Source organism: Haliaeetus leucocephalus, unplaced genomic scaffold, assembly GCF_000737465.1.
Source record: "Haliaeetus leucocephalus isolate CR32 unplaced genomic scaffold, Haliaeetus_leucocephalus-4.0 Scaffold317, whole genome shotgun sequence".
Classification (NCBI taxonomy): Eukaryota; Metazoa; Chordata; class Aves; order Accipitriformes; family Accipitridae; genus Haliaeetus; species Haliaeetus leucocephalus.
The window spans coordinates 10239277-10257662 of record NW_010972753.1 but is presented as its reverse complement, the minus strand read 5'-3'; the positions used below and the strand labels follow the sequence as shown (position 1 = coordinate 10257662).

The 18386-nt window shown below is 38.7% G+C and overlaps 1 protein-coding gene across 5 annotated transcripts in view; it reads left to right on the top strand.

The window, feature by feature from the left end:
• Window positions 1–17460, top strand: part of FUNDC1 (FUN14 domain containing 1) — a 20820-nt gene extending 3360 nt beyond the window's left edge. Inside the window, exons 3-6 of one of the 5 annotated variants that reach the window (XR_774599.1) lie at window positions 805–880; window positions 7576–7704; window positions 14797–14878; window positions 16635–17460. Coding sequence is in view for 2 of the 5 variants with exons in the window: in XM_010571373.1 (XP_010569675.1) it covers window positions 805–880; window positions 7576–7704; window positions 10827–10916 (295 nt within the window). In the remaining 3 variants the exon portion in view is untranslated. Of the gene's footprint in view, window positions 1–804; window positions 881–7575; window positions 7705–9283; window positions 9922–10826; window positions 11752–14796; window positions 14879–16119; window positions 16311–16634 lie in introns of those variants that run through there. The other 4 variants (XR_774600.1, XR_774598.1, XM_010571373.1 and 1 more) reach the window with 4 other exon arrangements.
• The last annotated feature ends 926 nt before the right edge of the window (window positions 17461–18386 follow it).

Here is an 18386-nt window from a genome sequence, read left to right as displayed (position 1 = left end):
GGGCGTGGGTGTCAGACACCAGCAGAGTTGCCCAGAGAAGTTATGGAACCATCAGCCTTGGAAGCATTCAGTGCTGAGTTAGGACCCTGAGCAACCTGATTTAGCTTGGAGGTTGGACTGGGCTTTGCAGCTGGCCCAGTTTTGGGAAGGTGGCTGGACTGGATGACCTCCAGAGGTCCCTTCCTGCCCAAACTATTCTATGATATTGACATCTGCGCTGTTCTCTATTTGATGTGGGAGCGCTTGGAGACTGCAAACAAGATAATTAATTTTCTGGTTGCTTTGATCCATTAAAAATAGACTAAGGCCATGTCCCAGTAGAGGGGCCCTGCTGATTTTAACTCCTGTGGTAGGGATCTAGCTTCTTTTTACCTGAGACATTTAAGTTATGGGTTGTGTAGTTAATATAAATGATGGTATAATATATTTACCTTCCATTTGGGAACAGTTATAATAGCACTTTTTATATTATTATATTGTGCTTCATTAACATGCTACATTTAATAGCAGCATACAGCTTTAGTGTATAGACAAGGTCTGGAGATCTCAAGCTTACTTTAAAGGGGCCATCAGACAGCCATGAACTAGCAGCCATTACTCATGTTGTCCTGTGTTAGACATTATTAATTAATTAAATATTGCTTGTATTAAATATTCTGATTTTAACATCTAAAAATGTGAAATGATACATTTGCTTTGTTAAATGAAAAAATAGTAATAGTTGTAGTCGGGGAATTTTGGAGTGTGGCACTGTTCAGCAGACAACTTCATTGGACTGGGTTTTTTTTGTTTTGTTCTCCTAAGGTGTGCGGGATTTTTGTTCCAGAAAGTCGGAAAGCTTGCAGCAACTGCAGTAGGTGGTGGCTTTCTTCTGCTTCAAGTATGTAGCACTTCATGCTTTATAAGTTGGCAAATGTTATTTACTAAACAATAGGGAAAACACAGCTGTTGGGTAAAAATTAATTGGGAAGGCTTCTTACCTACTTCATCTTTTTAGTCATATCAGTCAAAAACTTACATTTCAGCTGGAACATTGTGTACAAAGGAGACATTTCTAAAAATCAGTGGTAAACCAGAGTCTGCTCTATCCTGTAAGATAGTTTGTGATAAGCCAAAAGAAACCTCTGTGCAGAAACTGAGATGCTGTATGTGATTCAGTATTGCCAGATTAGAGGAACTGCCTGTAAACCTATGGTTAGGGAGATCAAGGAGTTTAAGCTGTGTTTATTTTAAACAGGTTTGAGAATTTTATCAGTGCTTTAGAAGAAGTAGGCTTCTTTGGCAGTTGCTTGGAAGACTTGCTCTGGTCCCATTATGAAGCCATGTTTTTCTCTTTTTCTCCCCTTGCTGTATTTACTAGTTATATCTGTTGAACCTCTGAAGCTTTGCTGACTTCTGATAGCTTCCTTGCATTCTTCTGTTCAATTGCATTTCAACTCCAGAATTTTTTAATGATGTTATCTGGCTTGACCATTTGCATTATTCATCAGATATTGTGGTTAGGGGAGGACATACTTCCAAAAAGCCTTTAAATTAGATGATGAAGCTTTAAGTGAAGGAGAATTTCATGTATCCCTCTGTAAGATGCCAAGTTATTCTTAATTTTTTTACTGGCGTTTTTCATGTCTTAATACCTGTGAGCTTGTTATTTTTCCTCAAATCATTCTAGAGGAAATAGACTGGTGCCTACTTAGGTTCAATAATACACCATTTTTTGAGACAAGATGTTAAAGATTTTTATTTTTTTATTCTTTCCAACATCATCCTGGAGGATTTCTGAAAGGCATACCCCACTTTTAGTTATTCCTTTGATTGTAATGGCTGTTGCAGTCAACCATTGATAAGGAAGGCTTGGGTAGTACCTCTGAGTGCTGCTGTGTAATGCATAAAAATATCATGATTGTGTGAAGTAATCTTACTTCCTTCATGATTGTGTTCTCTACTGTTTTGGGGTTTGGTTTTGGTTTTTTTAAACCCCATGCTAAACATATAACTGAACTGCAGCACTCTATGTAAGAATGTGTGCTCCTGGAATTATTTGGTTTAAGGTGTTTTCAACAAATATGAAGTGTATTTTATTTTGAATTACTCAAAAGCAAGCATCATCAACAATGTAAAAAGTCAAAGAGAAACAGTATTGATATGAAGCTTTATAATGTTAGCATTCGTTCCACTTCACCATTGTGTATTGATGACTCTATAAATCTGGAAATCACTGGTTATTGGGCTTGTATGTGAACATAGGGATGAATTTTACAAGGGTGTTGAATCTGAAATGGTTTAGAATCATCTTGATGTAAATTTTTGGCAAAATGTGCTATGCCAGAAAATGAATCAATTTCATGGAGTACTCTGGACTTTTTAGCCCATGATGTGTATTTCTGGATCATGAGGGAAGAATTAAATCTTTTTATATATATATATATGCATGCAGTGGATCTTGAACTACTCATCATCCTTTTCATCTAGTTGACTTAAAGATCCAAATCTCTCTTCCCATGTTGTATGCCATTGGTCTTAATTCTTTTAATGACAAGTCTTATCTAGATATGACTGAAGAGCCTACAGAAAAGAGGCCTGGCATCCAGAGGTAGCTGGCAGAATGTTGCCTGTAGGTGCCTTCATTAGTATTTCTGACTAGTGCAAGCTGAAAAGTTAAAACTAAGACCTACAGACAAAGAAAAATAGAAATTGCTTAAAACACATTACTTGGGCAGTATTTTTGCTTGTTGAGCTGTGAAGTTTCGGGAGTTTCCTGTACATAAAATAGATTTGCCATGTGTTTGAGTGTCTGATTTCTTAGTTGATCTCATTTACAGTGTATCTGAAAAGGAATATTATCCAAGAGGAAGAATGAGTTGCATATTTTGATTGAGTTGTCTATATCTTTAATTAAGTAGGATCAGATTCTCCTGGAAGGGAATGAAGTAAATGCCTTGGTCTTTCATGTTAATGCAAAACGTTTTGCATTTTAAAGCTGAGTCATAAATTCTATAGTGTAATTACATTTTTGTAGTCTTTAATTTTTTCATTTAAAGATCACACATTGTGATTTTAATTTCCCTATGAATACATGTTCAGCGCTTCCCCTGAGTGGGCAGAGGAGCGTTTCAGCATGTGACTAGAAACTTCATTTTTATCTGTAAGTTTCTCTGAAGTTGCAGATTTCATTTCAACTGCCGATTGCAATGTTGACATTGTAATTACCTGCTAAAACAAGAAGAACTATAGAAGGCAAGATTTTTGGCTAAAGCGCATTCAGTGAAACATTTCAGTCCTGAAATTAAAAAAAAAAGCATTTTTTTTCTTCAGCGTGTGATGACTTCATCACAAGAAATTTAGTAGGAAACTGGAAGCAATACATTTTTGGGGTGTCAGTTTGTATAAGAAGCAAAAAAGATTTTTCAGATTTTTTTAAGTGATCTAGAAGTTTTTCAGTCTTAATACAGATTAAATTAAAAGTAGTCTGAGAGAGAATAAAAATGACATCAAGGAATTTGCATAGTTTTTCAAAATTAAGTTCTGTTATCACATCTTTGTGCTGGATATTTCAACAGCTTAATTTGATCAATTAACTATCATTTTTTATTGAAATAGATGTACTTCTTCAAATATGCTGGTATAAAACCAATACCCATGCACTGTATTAAGGAAAATATGATTCATTTCTCATAATGAGTAAGGGCTTTTCCCTGTATAACTTCTGGTTTATACAGCATAATTTAGTGAAATCCTGAAGAGTAGGGAAGTATGGATTCATGTGATTCTGCTATAATGAATTAGTTAAAACCAGTTGTTCTTAATGAGCACCTGTTCTCTGTGTGTTTTTAAACTCCTGTGTCCTTAATAAAGGTTTCATTGCTTTTTCCTCTGCAGTTGTTTTTGCATTATGTGTTGGCTTATTTAATCATAAAATTGTTTTTTTATTCAGTTATTTGTGCTTTCAATAATATATTTTGCTTCATTCCATTAATATGCTATTGACGAATTCAATTCTTCATTAAATTATTTTGTAACTTAAAAAAAGTCCTTGAAAACAACACAAGAAGCAAAATGAACTCTAAGATCTCCTTGGCTATATATTCTACAGGGGTTTGTTGATACATGCCATGATGATGTTGTAGCATCTCAGTGAAGTGGGGAGAGAAAAACATGCTTCTGAGGGTGGGGACTTAGAGAGTTGTATTCTGTTTTGCGTTGAAATATCCCACTTGACAGTTGATGTGTGCAGACTTTGAGGGAACATTCAGTGGAATAGCCAAAGCAAATGGTAGTTGGAAGTTAGCCTTTTAAAGAAATACCATATTTCTGGCAGGTTTTGACATGAAATGGAGAGGCATCGTTTCTCTGCCTTTGTAAATTGGAGTAGTTGCACTGGTTACAGTGGAGCTGTGCCAGTAGATGATGGCTGAAGATACAGTCTTTGCAGTTTAACTCTTACAAAAAATGTACCATTTCTCAGTCCCTCCTTGTCTTTGTATATTGAAGTTAGAGACTTGCCAGATCTGTTCTGGAAACTGGTTGAGTGTGACGGGGGTTGCTACCTATCGAAATACCAGAAAATACCTGGCTTCTGTGTGCTGCACAAGCAGCTGAGCACAGGGAGCTCACATGTACCTTCTGGGCTTGGTTGGGCTTTTTTAGTATGAGAGATTCTGTCTCTGAGGAAATAAAAACTCTTTTGTCCCATCTTGCCATAAAAATGTTTCAGAGCCAAAAATTTATTACTCATTACTCTTAATAATGTTTCACAATAACGAAGTACTTGCATGCCTCTCCAGTACCAGCCCCAAAAATGAGGTCTTCCCTTTTAGATTCTGTTTTCTATGATTAGCATAGAGAAAGATGCATGTATTTTTAGTATTTCTGCATTCATGTATTTTTGCAATTGCCTTTTTGGAAAAAATCCATTATTTTTTTCAACAGTTCTGGAAGATCTTGAACAAAAATAAATTTTACTAATGTGATATATGAGAGAGAGATATTATTCCATTCTCATCTATACATATATAGATTTCTGTGCATACAGAAATCTACACACACCCACCCCCATACTTCTCTTCAAGAAAATATATTATGTATAGAATATGTATATATGTATGACTCCTTAATATATATAAGTATGGAACTGATAATGGATTATTATGATTTTAATTTGTTATTGTAGGGGCTGGCTTTAAAAATACTAGTGAACTTTTAAGAATTTGTCTTTATGTACATTTACTGTTGTGAGCGAATATGTTCTTTATGAAGTATTAGGGTCTAAAAATTGAAGTCTGTCTCACCAACATTTGAGTTCAGTGGGATTATTTCTGCGCTTACGAAGTTATGTAATTAGTAGGATTGCAGCCAAAGTAGATATGACACAGGCTCTGACTATTACTGCAGTGAAGTACAATTTTTTTTCTTCTCAGTTATAAATTTTATATTCAAAACATTGTCTTCTGTTGCTTATTTCCTAGATGTGTACAAACACTCAAAAGCAGAACTTAAGATCTCTGCTACTAAGTTCAGGGAGAAAAGTGGTATAATTTTTATTGTTTGAACTGGAGTTCTGATACAAATGTAGGTTGTAACTACTGGAGAGCTAATCAGAACTTAATTAAAAACTTCTGCTTCATCTTGGTACTGTATGGATAACTGAGCTAATTAAACTAGTCTTAATGATGTGTTTCTTTTAAAGTCCATTGCTTATATTTTTTACAAGCAAGCAAATATATTAGCATTTCTTACATTGTGTTGGACTGGGTAGATCAGTCCATATTTAGTTTTCAGTTTTATGAGTTAGAAGGCACAAATTCAGTGCTTGGGCCTTTTTGAAATTCTTGTAGTAATGTTAAATTCATAAAATAAAAATTACCCCAATGTGAAACATTTCTGTCCCCCCGCCGGTATGTTGTTCAGTGACTAGATGTGCAACCATTACAGGTTTAAAACTGGTTTCATGTTTTCATACTGTATAGACAGTCTTTAATTAGCTGTCCCTGCCTAACACTAGTGCTTGTATAGATAAATGGTTTTACAATAGACAGGCAAGGTCAATGAATTTGTTATATTCTGAAGTATGAAGTAAAGGAGATTGTAATATTTAATAAGTTCATTTTGCATTTTTCCAGTGAATTGTTTTTTTACATCTTGTGCAAAGATGGAAACTGAAGTTTACTTTCTTACACAGGTGGTCTTTTAGAAGCTTCGCTTTGAATTCAGACAACATCTGTCTGATGTTTCATTTTAGTTTTTTTCAGGATCTTGAAATTCTAATTTGTGGTGAAGTATGTTGGTTAATTATTGTGGCTGTTGTAAAACACGCTAGATGGTCTAATTCTAGTTATTTGGTAGAAAGAACTATGGGAAAGTCGAAATTCAGTGCCTATAAGCAATGTGAAACATTTCATGCCAAACCTAATGAATTGTATATTTAAATATCTGTTCCACACAAGTTCATTATCTGTGACTTTTATTTACCAATTGTACATTTGCATAGAACACTGTTACATAAGTTACATGAATTTGACAAACATGACCTGAGAAATCTCACTTTATGAAAAGTTTTTTGTATAACAGTCATTTACCTGTAAAGTTAGTGGTCTGTATCTGTCTTGGCAGTTAAAATAAACAGTAATCCTTAGGTTTGATTTTTTTTTTTTCCCTCTCTTCCCCCCGCCCCAACTAATGAGTTGTTTGTTTTAACTATTCTCTAGAGCATGCAGCAATTGCCTTTTTTTTTTTAAGCTATGATTTTTATAAACATTTAAATATGTGTTTCTTTTGTGAATCGTCTTAAGGAAATTGGTGGGACTGTCAGATGCTCTGTTACTTGACCAACATTTTTTCCAGGATCAAATCTTAGTAAGAGAAATAAGGCAAAGGGTTGGCATGATGGTTAAAACATGCTAAAAATCTCATGGATGTTGTTTAAGCATTTTGGGAGTTTGAGTATAAATTGGTATTAACGGTCCCCCAAAACAGCCATTTTGCAGATGCTACAGAACTTGTGCTGTACACAGGCCATGTTATTTTTCTTTTTACTGGCTTTGTTTTGTAGAAAGTATGAGAATTCTCTTGTATTGAATACATTTTTTGTTGGACAGTTTAAATGATGTAGGATAAAGTAATGGTTTTCAGTATTTCTAAGGTTGATTCTCATTAGCCCCAGATATACCCTGTCACAAATCAGAATTCCACAGTTCTGAAAGAAGCTGAAATTAAACATTTTTTTCACTGTTGTCCTCTGAATATGCGTTTCTCTTTCCTTTTCTAATAAGTAAAGTTACAGTAAATGCTGAAGGAGAAACATTGCTATTTAGTTATAAAAGCTTTAAAGAATAGAGAACTGGTAAAATTAACAAGACTCTACTGAACTTTGCCATTGCTTGTTCTAATTTGAACTGCTGTTACAGCGGAAAATATTGGTGTTTGAAGCAGAGTACCTGTGGTAATTGGAACAATGTCTTTTCCTGTATCTGTAATAGAAAAAAATAATTAACTCCTCCCCACTTTGTAGGCACTAAGATACTGTATTTTGACTCATCAAATGTTAATTACAACTGTACTAAATACCCTTTATTTTTCTAGATTGCTAGTCATAGTGGGTATGTACAAGTTGACTGGAAGAGAGTTGAAAAAGATGTAAACAAAGCAAAAAAACAGTTAAAAAAGCGTGCAAATAAGGCAGCACCTGAAATCAATACTCTAATCGAAGAGGTAAGTCTAAGGTGATAAACTGCTTTCTACCAGCCAGTTTTTCTTACCTTCTGCTGCAGGTGATGATTAGTTGAAAATGCAGGTGCAAAACTGGAAGGCATCAGAAATGGTCTGGCTGTATATTTTAATAAAAGTTATCAGATTGTACTCTCTTTTATTCATTTAGCTTTCTATTTTGTTCACTCTTAAAGATGACACACAAATTTCAAAATTAATGCATTTCTACAGCCGATACAGCTGAGGGACTGCCATTGGCTTTGCCATTTAGTCTGTGCAGATTCTTGGCTAGTGAGAAGAGCCAGTAAGGTCACCACACAGTAAAACGTTGAGGGTGTTGTGGTTAAAACATAGTAGCTACAAAGACAAAAACCAAATCTTAGACTGCTGATAACAAAATTACTTGGAAAAGACTGACCTTTCTTTCTGGAGAAAAGCTATAACTACTTTGTAACTACAGTTGTGGGGTTTTTTTATCTCATTTTTATACAGTTAGAAGAATATCTGTCTTCAGAATCTGTCAGTTACATACTATGTTGAAAAGAGGTAGCCTATGATACTGATCAGTGTCACTGGGGCTATTTCATTCTGTCATTTGAAGACTTTAATTTTTCATTTTTTTAAAGTATGTTTAGCCTGGTTTTACGTATTTTCACATTTCATACAGGTGATCTAAGTTTCTTTCTCAATAACTGTTAATCCTGACTTGGAATACGCTGCAGACAATGTAACAGCAGCCACAGTAGCGCTCTGTAATTAAGAGTTTTGACATCTCATATTTAACCTGTATGGAGTTGCACGCAGGTTGATAAAAATTACCTTAAATTTTAATGTGAATGTGAAGTGGAAGTTCAAGAGAGATGGTTTTCTAGCTTCCTTTCTACCTCCAATAGCTTAACCTGTCCTTCTTCATCACTCTGCAGAAATGGGTGGGACAGGATGGGGGTTTTTTGTTTGGTTTTTTTCCTCTCAGATTATATTACTGTCTTCTAATTGTGTACTGGTAGCCAGTCTGAAGTGTTTGAAGCGGAGGATTTATGAAATGGCACGTTTGATATAACGTGTTATACTGTGCTATTACTTCATGAAGTATTGTACAGAAATGTTGTCATACATAAGTGTTTTTTATAGGCTTAAGTTGTTAGGAAACTGGTTCATAATGCAGTGAAGTGTATTTCTTTTCCAATGATCTAGTCTTCCAAAAAAGAGTTTTGTGTGGGGTTTTTTTTCTAATCTTTTCTCGTGTGATTAAAATTGAAGTCATGGTGGTGCGCATGCTTTTTTGCCAAGGGAGCTTGTAAAACATCTGTCTTGTTTTGATTAAAACAAGAGTGGTATTGGCATGAAATTGCTATGACAATTCTTCTGTATTTTGACTTCTAAAATGCTAACTGTATTTTAAATATATTGTTAAAGACAGCTGAGAGTCAGTGCCAGCAGTTGCCACCTAGCTTTATAAGTTTTTAAACGCGTTGCTTCCCCCTGTGCCCCCCTCCATACTTTTAGTTTTCGTGATAAGTATTAAATGCTACTATCAATTAACAATAACTCAGTTCTTTACGAATACTATTTTTCTTCTCAGTCAACAGAATTTATCAAACAGAACATCGTGGTGTCCAGTGGGTTTGTTGGAGGCTTTTTGTTAGGCCTGGCATCGTAAGGACCTGAATCGTCTCTTCCTGATGGCATTCATGTCGGCAAGGAACAGTTGTGGTGACACGCTGTCTTAAAGCAGTGTGGGTCACTGGACCTTCCAGAGCAAGACGAGTGGACTAGCTAGACAACTTGGAAGCTTTTACATTTCAGGCTTGTGCCTCTTGAAGCTTGGCAGAACTAGGATTTGCTGAAAAACTGTGCAGTGTGCTCATTATAGCATTTCTGGGCAAAACTGGTTCATCTTCATCATGACTCTTTTTATCTATGACCTTTCAAGATCTAGCATTTTTTAAAATGTTATTCTTGGAATATAGATATGTAACCATACTGTAAGAAAGCAAGTTCCATTTCTATGTTTTCAGTTAAATATCGTTTATTTTAAAAGTATTTTTTCTTCATGCTGTAGTAGACAGTATCAATGACTACATAATGTATATGATATTGTAGTTTCAGCCTCATGGCTGTCCATGTTCTTTAGAAGTCACTGCAATAATCTATCAATCTGTAATACCTTTTTACAGAGTATTAAATAACAAAGAATCATGAGCTTATTAAAGGTGAAAATTGACTTTGACTCTGGCCTTTGTGTACATAGAAAATAAGAAAGTCTCATGTTTATAGCCTGCAGGCATCTGGTACAAATATTTGCAGGGATACTTGTGATATTTTTGTGCTAAGTAAATGTATATATGTTATTTTTCCCAGATGCGTAAACATGTGTAAACTCATTGATAAAACTGTAATACACAGATAATCATTGCAAGTGCAGACTCTGCAGTGATCTGATGGTTAAATTGTTTTGCACTCAGTAAACCACGGAGGTCATTTTCAGACGTCAGTAGTTGGTAAGATGAAGAGATGAGGCTTCTGCCTGAGCACTCTGCAAGGGTTAGTACTTTGTAGGGCTTGGTAGGATGTCACTGCAGTGTGTGCCCGGAGTGAACTGAAGGCTGCTCTTGCAGTTCATTTTAGCTGGAAATGATACTCACTTTCACATTCACCTCTATTGCCACTATGTTCTCCCCAACTTAGACATAATTTTTTTTTTTTTTACAGTTGTCACTTAATTTGACTTTCACTGTCTAGGGTGTCAGCTATGGAAAAACGAGGGTACAGATTGGCTTCAGTTAGCTTATTGGAAAAGTGCCTGTTTCTTCTGAAGTCTGGGAAAGCAAATGGGACTTAATCTGCTTGGATGTGTTTGCTGCCTCCGCCTTTGATGGATCAAAGCAGGGAGCAGATTCTAAAGGAGATGGAGGCATAACTGTAGATGGGCTGGAAAATTTATTCTCAAGTAGGTTTTTAAGGTAGTTTGGGGAATTTGTTACTAGGTTATTCTAAAGAAGTTGAGAATCCAAACAAATGCTTAATGCATTTTTCTGCATTTCAAACTTGTGAACCTTTTAGAAATTTCTACCAGAGAAGGACTGTTTGCTCTGCCCTGATTTCTCTGTTTTTTACTGTACCAGCAAGTTAATGTGAAATGGAGTCTCTGTCACGTGGGTTCTGTTGGATTCTTGTTCACACGTCTGAACAGCATTGGCATTGGATGGATGTGAACTTTGGATGTACAGGACATGGGATGAACATCCATCAGCTGGGCTGTATGTGAAAGGTGTTTGACATAGTAACCTAGTATATATTTAGGTTAGTGCATTTGTGGACTTCAGAGGTCTGTATTATATGTCGACTTCATATACATGTGCTTCTGGCCAGGGTGAGTTGTAAAGCACGTCATGCATATCTGTGAGGTTTAAGGGTTTAGTTAAGCTAAAGCCTGTTTAAGACTGTTGAAAATAAAACTTCACCCTCCACCCCACCCCCAACCAAACCCCTAAAAACAAGGAACACAAATGGCCACAAATAACATGTTAGCATCCTAAATATTTTGTTTTTAAGGTGAGTATGTAAAGCTATGTCAACACAACTGTTTCAGTTTATTGGAAGTGCGGAGCCCAAGGAGGAATGTGCGTGCTGGGTCATGTGGGATTAAAGAAAAATTAAGAAAGATGGAAGTGTTAAAATGTGAAAGTTTCTTTGCCTTAGTGTTCAGTCCAAAGGATAACGGGAAGGTAATCAGTCAGCTCTTTCCTGCTGATGAAGCTAATGGATTTTTGCCATGTCAAAAGAGTTGCTGAAGCTAACTGATGTGAGTCACCCACCCTGACTGGATAAACTCGGGTGTTCTGAAAGGCTTCAGGAATCAAGTGACCACCTCGGTAGCATGAACCTGTGAACTTGCATTTTTAAAAAGAGTCTACTCTGTGAAAGGATTTCAAGGGATGAGCATCTTTTAGTATGCTTGCTAAAAAGTCTGCTTATGTGACCAAAAGATATACTTAATAGTTAAAAGCAGAAATTAAAAAACCCAAAACAAAACACCCAGCTTATATACTAGTACACAAGACTGATTTCTGTGGAGGAAAGTTGTTCTGCTATTCTGTTGCCATTATCTGAGATTCTCAGTAAGGCAATGAATAAAGAACTGAATTAAATATATTTGGGGGTTTTATTTTATTTTTTGAAGCCTTTGGAATAAGTAGCATGTTTTAGTAGATGTAAAACTGTCTGAGGGACCAAGAGATAAGGAGAAATGGTATCACTGGAAAGGTGAACGCTGGTGGTTTGTCTTAGGATTGGCTTTCCATAATGCATTCATGACTTGAGAAGAAGGATGACTGCTCGCACAGCAATGCTTGCTAAGTTCACTGATGCAGTTCCTTAGGTTGGTGAGGTAGAGGGGATGCTGCCAGGAACTACAGCTAGAACTGACAGGGTGAGATGATGATGGAGTGGCAGACTTTGATAAACATAGAGTACTGAGACAAATAAATGCAGCTTTTCCTGCAAATACCTGAGATTTTATGTGTTAGCTCAGAACACTGTCTTGTATATCACTGTACATAAGGGAATGCTCTGTAAAGTCACAGTCGGAAAAATGAGTGTTGATGGGATTACTGAGAATGGAATGGAGCATAGCAGAAATACTGTTTCTGGTGGTAAGTTCTTCTCTGGAATGATTTCAAAGTTTGTTATCCTCTCCGACAAAAACTAATGCAGGCTAAGAAGATGCAGAGAAGGGTGAAATAAAAGACTAGAGAAATTTTTTTTTAAGAGCTTTTTTTTTTTTTTTGAGAAAAAAAATCCATTTTAGAAAGCAGTTGATTAAGAAGGAAGGTGTTAGAAATGTTTAAATTAATGAAAGGCTGAGTCAGCATTTCTATGCTTTTTACTGTATAGTTGAAGAACTTAACTGAAAGGTGGAAAACATGAGCCTACCACAGGGAAATAGATTTTCACATAAGGTATAATTGGTCCGTGGAACTCATTTCCACTGCCTGCTGCTGAAACCAATGAACAGGCTCTAGACAGGAATGATTGGCTTAAAGAGCTGTTTTTCCCTTGTCTGATTGGGAAGCAGGTGTGATGCAATGTGGTGATGTCCCAGTACTGGGACAAATGGAAAAGTCGCTGTTTGTTATTTTGGGGCAATTTAGGAAGTGGGTGGTGGGTTCTTAACTACTGAGACATCCATCAGGACCTGTGAGACTGGAAGACAGTTTTAATTAAGGTAATTGTGGGGTGGGTTGGCACAAAGCATCCGGTGCTGATCCAGCACAGCCTGAAACCTCAATCAGGTTTGGTCCCACATGCGAGCTAAGAGGTCATTGAAATCTTGGAGCGCCGAGGAACACAGTGCAGGGACTTAACGTGGGCTTTTGTGCTCGCACACTGGACTGGAAACAGCGTGGCTAACCCTAGTGCAGGTGGTGCTGTGCTTTAACTAAGAAACCTTGCTGCACCCAAGCTGGCTCTACTTTATAGCTTGGGTAAACCACTACAGCGTTAACAGATTGGACTAGTTCATGGGTTCAGCACCCAAAGGTCCTCTGCCTCCATCTCCCTTGTCTTGTCCCCTGACCTCTGCCTCCCCAGTTTCTCAGAGCTCTGCGTGTTCTTACCTCCCTGCTTTTGTTTTGCCCATCTTTTTTTCACAGCTACGTAGAATAGAGCACCACAGCATACACTATTGCTGATCTCTGAAAAAGAGGAAATGCAGTGCTTGAAAATGGGGTGAAGTTGGGGAATAAATCCTATGAGCCAATTCAGCTGTTGGACTATCTGTTAGCTAATGCGTCTAGAGAGCTCAAGGAAGCTGGAGACCACATTCAGTTACCTCTTCCTGGGAAACCTCTCCTGCTTCCTAGACCAGCACCCTACCTACCAAACCATAAGGTATTTTGGCATGAGATACCCTTGGTCTCTCCAGCCGACATGTTCTGTTGTGTGGATGTGTCTCAGCAGTCATGGGAGTGAGGACAGAAACTTGGGTGTCATCTCCTCAAAGTCTACCTTAAAACATTGCTAAATAGTTAAATATGCTGCTTGAAGGGGAAAGGAAGGGGAGGAGGGAAGGGAGGGAGGTTACAGCCAGGGTATTTTGCTGCCTGTTTGGTAGGATGCTTATCTGAGAACTGGAATATATTGTTGCACATCTCATCCTTGATACAAGAGTTTTTGGCTTCACCGTCAAACCCCCACAAAATCAACTGCTCACAGCCTTAAGCTGTAAAAAAACATTTCTGCATATGGGCACTGTATGTTTTAAAAATACTTAATAGAAAATGTTAATGTCCACAATGGAAATTAATGAGTATTGAACCATACAATTCCCATTTAACATAGATGCTTTGAACTTTCATCACAACAAGAGGCTATCTACATACGCTTGCCAATATGCACTCATGGGACCTAGAGAATTAAGAGCCAACATATCTAGTATGATTTTTAATTAAACAGCTTACTTCCTTGAAGTATTAATTGTGAAGTAAAGGTTATGCTGTTTCTTCGTGTGTTTAATAGACAACAAACTCATACTGCCGCCAAACATACAGATTTTTATTTTCAGATTTCAAATCCTCTCCAGTGAGACAATTGAAATGCCTTGATAGCTAGATGTTGTTCAGATAGGAATCGGCCCAAATACATCTGAACAAATCTGTAAATGTAAGAAAAACCTGCAGATGTATGAAAGGAATGTATGAAAATCAAGCGTTGCCAAATATTGTTTCAGAATCCACTTGAGACAATAAGGAGGAGGAATGAAAATTAACAGCAATAAGGGAGTCTATATTTTAATGGTCCTGTAACAGTGTATGTTTGTTAAAAAAATATTGAGAAATTGCCTTTTGAAACATTGATAATATATTTTTTTTCCTGTTTCTATGGCATCAAAGATGATACTTAATTTCCAAACTTAAAAGCTTCTTGTGCCAGCTAAATTGCATGCTGGCTCCTGTAGGAGCTTTGTTTTGAGGCTGCTTGTGCAGGTAAAGCTAAGCATATGCTTCAATGACTAACCGGTTTGTATATGAAAGCAAAGGCAGAACAAACATTGGAAGTGATACACATATTTTTTCTCTTTTCATGTTGTTACAGGAATCTAATTAGGCTTTGAGACCCTCGGGTAGTCTGCAGAGAATCAGAAAACCATGGACTGCGCAATGTATAGGAGTTGAAGGTGAGGCACAAGAAGTGGAATTTGTCTGAATATGGGTGTCGAGCTAGGTACCCTATGGCCTGCTTATATAAACGAAAGGAAGCGGGCATTTCTGTGGCAAATTTACCTTATTCTAAAACTGACATCTGCAGTGGCTCAGATGAATCTGACCTAGAAGGACCCACTTTTCCTCGCTGTTTCTAAAGGCAGCCCAGGCCACGACTTGCTCACCTGTAGGTACTGAAGGTTGGGTGAGATGAATTCCATGAAACACGTTTGAACTGCCAAGGGCATGAAGGATGAGAAGGTGATTTGCCAAGGGCAAATCATGCTTGCCTGGCCCGTTTTCCTTCTCTGATGAAATGACTGGCTACACAGAGAAGGGAAGGTTGGTGGAGTGGGCTCTTACATGGGCTGAAAACTGCCTGCACTGCCAGGCCCCAAGGGCAGCGATCAACGTCTTGGTGTCCAGCTGGCAGTGGTAACGAGCACCAGGGGCTGCTGCTGCACGAATATTGTTCAATATCTTCATCAAAGACCTGTGTGATGGGCCAGAGTGTAGCCCCTTAACAAATCTGTGGGTGACACCAAATCAGGAGAGGCGTTTGGCACACTGAAGCGTAGAGCTTCGATTCAAAGGCAAAGCTGGGGAAGTTGAACATTATACAAAGAGCAATCTCGCAGAGTTCAGGAAGAAAACGCAGAAAGTCCGGTGCCTGGGGCATCTTAACCCCATAGACAGGCACTGGCTGAGTAGCAGCTATGCTGGAAAGGGCATGGAGGCTATGGTGGACCTCAAATTGAATTTGAATCAACCCTGCACTTTCACTGCAAATGAAGGAAACCACATACTGAGGTAGCTTAGGAGGAGCATGGTTAGCAGTTATGGGAAGTTGTGACCTGCCCGTCTGTAGTTAACCACTTTTGGGCCCTCCAGTTCAAGAGGGACGTGGAGAAATAGGAAAGGGTCCAGAGAAAAACACCTCAGCTGATTAGGGGCCTAAAGTGTAGGACCTACAAGGGGACCTGAGGTTGTTCAGCCTGGGGAAGAGGAGGCTGAGGGGCAATCTAAGGCAACCTACAACTACTTGAAGAGGAGTTACAAAGATGATGGAGCCAAACCCTCCTCAACAAGGGGCAGCAGCCACAAGCTGTGGCTTGGGAAGGTCACGCTGGACATTAGGAAAAGCTCTTCCACCAGGAGGGTGGTGCAGCATTGGGACGACTTGTCCCAGGGGTGGTGTGGGTTCTTCCTCCTCCAGGGGTTACAAGATTTGGCTGAACAAAGCCACAGTTGACCCGATCCAGTGTTGATGACCAACCATCCTGCTGTGAGCAGAAGGCTCCAGTGGTCCCATCAAGCAGCCCATCTATGGGACTGTGAAAGTAGGTGTTACCCCCCTCGGTCTTTCTCCTGGGTTTAGCCTTGTGTTCCTGCACATCTGAACATACATCATAAATGGTCTTCTACGGCCCATCTCTTCTTACTATTCATACCAAGCAGGTAAAATAGATGCTGAGGGTACGTGGTACCGCAATTAATTCCAGCTTTTTGCTTAAAAAAAAAAAAAAAAGGAAATTTATTTATTATATCAGCATTGGAAAGGTTAGAGACCTGCCAAATGTTTTTGTGATACTAGATTTTCTTCTAGAAAATTAAGATCCTCTGGTAGGTGACATACAGGAATTTGTGTATGTGTGTGATTTGCTTGGAGCTGTTGCAGCAAATTCTCAAATATGGAACAGCCAGAAAAACACTTTTTTTTTTTTTTAATAGGCACTCCTACACTAATTTAAAAATAGTAAACTGGAGCAAGGTAAGTATCACAGAGTGATGTGAAAAAGTACATTGATAGAAAATAAGGAATAGAATATGTGATGAAGATTGACATCGCAAGTGAAAAAAGAAGAGGGGAAAAAAAAACAACCATAAAATAATGGAAGATGCAAAGTGATCAGGGAGCACCGAGAGAGAGACAGGAATGGAAAGTTGGTGACAGATGAAGTTGATAAGGCAAAGGGCCTAGAGGAATTCCTTGCCCCAGTAATCACAGAGGCAGCAGAGGGCAATATCCCAGGAACTGGGATTTGTTTTCCTCAGGGAAGGAAGGAAAATGTCAGAAGGTTTTACTCTTGCACTGTAGTGGATAATAAGGCAATTAGTACTATTAAAAGTTGTCAGCGCACCCAGACTGGAGTGATAGATCACGTCCTAGGATTGTAAAGGGACAGGGAGATGCTGAAAAGCTTTTGTGGAGCAGTTGTGATAACTTACTGGAAAGGGAATTATTGAGAACTGGTGAGTGTTTAATGAAGTTCACACTGAAAAATGAGGGAGCACTGCAATCCCGGCATTTACAGATCTGTAAGCTTGACTTCACTTCTGCAGGAGAAACTAAATACTGGTGAGTCACGGCTGTGCACATTTATAAGTGGCAAAATGAATATATTATTAAAAATACATTGTTTTACCATACATACCATGGGAGAAGTACATACAATACAAATGATTTGGAATCTGTTGCACAAAAGATTTATGCAAATAATCTCTGCTAATAGGATTTCTCAGTGCAAATCCTTTCTTGTCAATATGAGAAGAGGTCTTGTCAATGTTATGCTCATGATTTACTTTTCCAAATAATATGTATTATAGATGAGGTAACTGCTAGCTGTTCGCAAAACTCTGTAAATATGTGAACTATGCAGTTTATCATCCGCAGGTTGAATAAGAAGGGAGAGGAATACAAATTCTCCGTATGCTATATCTCCACACACCTTCCTTCGTCGGGTCTCCACGCCTTTTTATTGCTTGATGTATTTTAGATAGGAACATGAGTCCTTTATGAAATAGTTTGACTGCTGCCAATAAAAATAAAATAAAAACAACGGGCAAACTTCTCCGCTTGGGGTTGCGGGCTGATTAAACCCTGTGTTGCCCTGGGAGGGAGCGAGATCCCATTACCCGCATTCATCCCCAGGGACCGGGGTGGCGGGGGTCCCTCATGGGATGGCGACGAGGCAGCCCCTGGCATGGGGACCACCCTGGGTCAGAGACGTGGGCCCATGGGTGGGGGGGTCAGGGTGAGTGGGGCCTGTGGCTGGGCAGGGCTGCCCCACAGCTCGGCTGGGGACCGGGATGAGGGTCTGCACCGGGCAGCAGCTCCCCGAAGAGGCTGCCCACCGCTCCTCATCCCGCTCCGTGGTCAGGTGGGGGCTGCCCTGGGGGCCCCGACCGCCAGCCTGCATCTCCAGAGAGGAAAAGGGGCTGAAGGAGTGAGACCAGGCAGGAAAAAGGTCACAAGCTCTGGAGAGTGTTTCATTTACCTTCTCCTAGAGCTGCATGTAGTACCTTCCTCAGGAAGGGCCAGGGGGATCTCCGCTCGAGGGGAAAAGAAGGAGATAAGGAAACGGGCTGGAAAAATCTGAACCTCTTGAGGGGAGCAGCCTCTGCAGAGAACGGTGGAATAAACCAGTCCATCTCTAGCTGGCAGGAGGAATCATCTGGTGGAAGATGCCAGCCGAAGGGTGG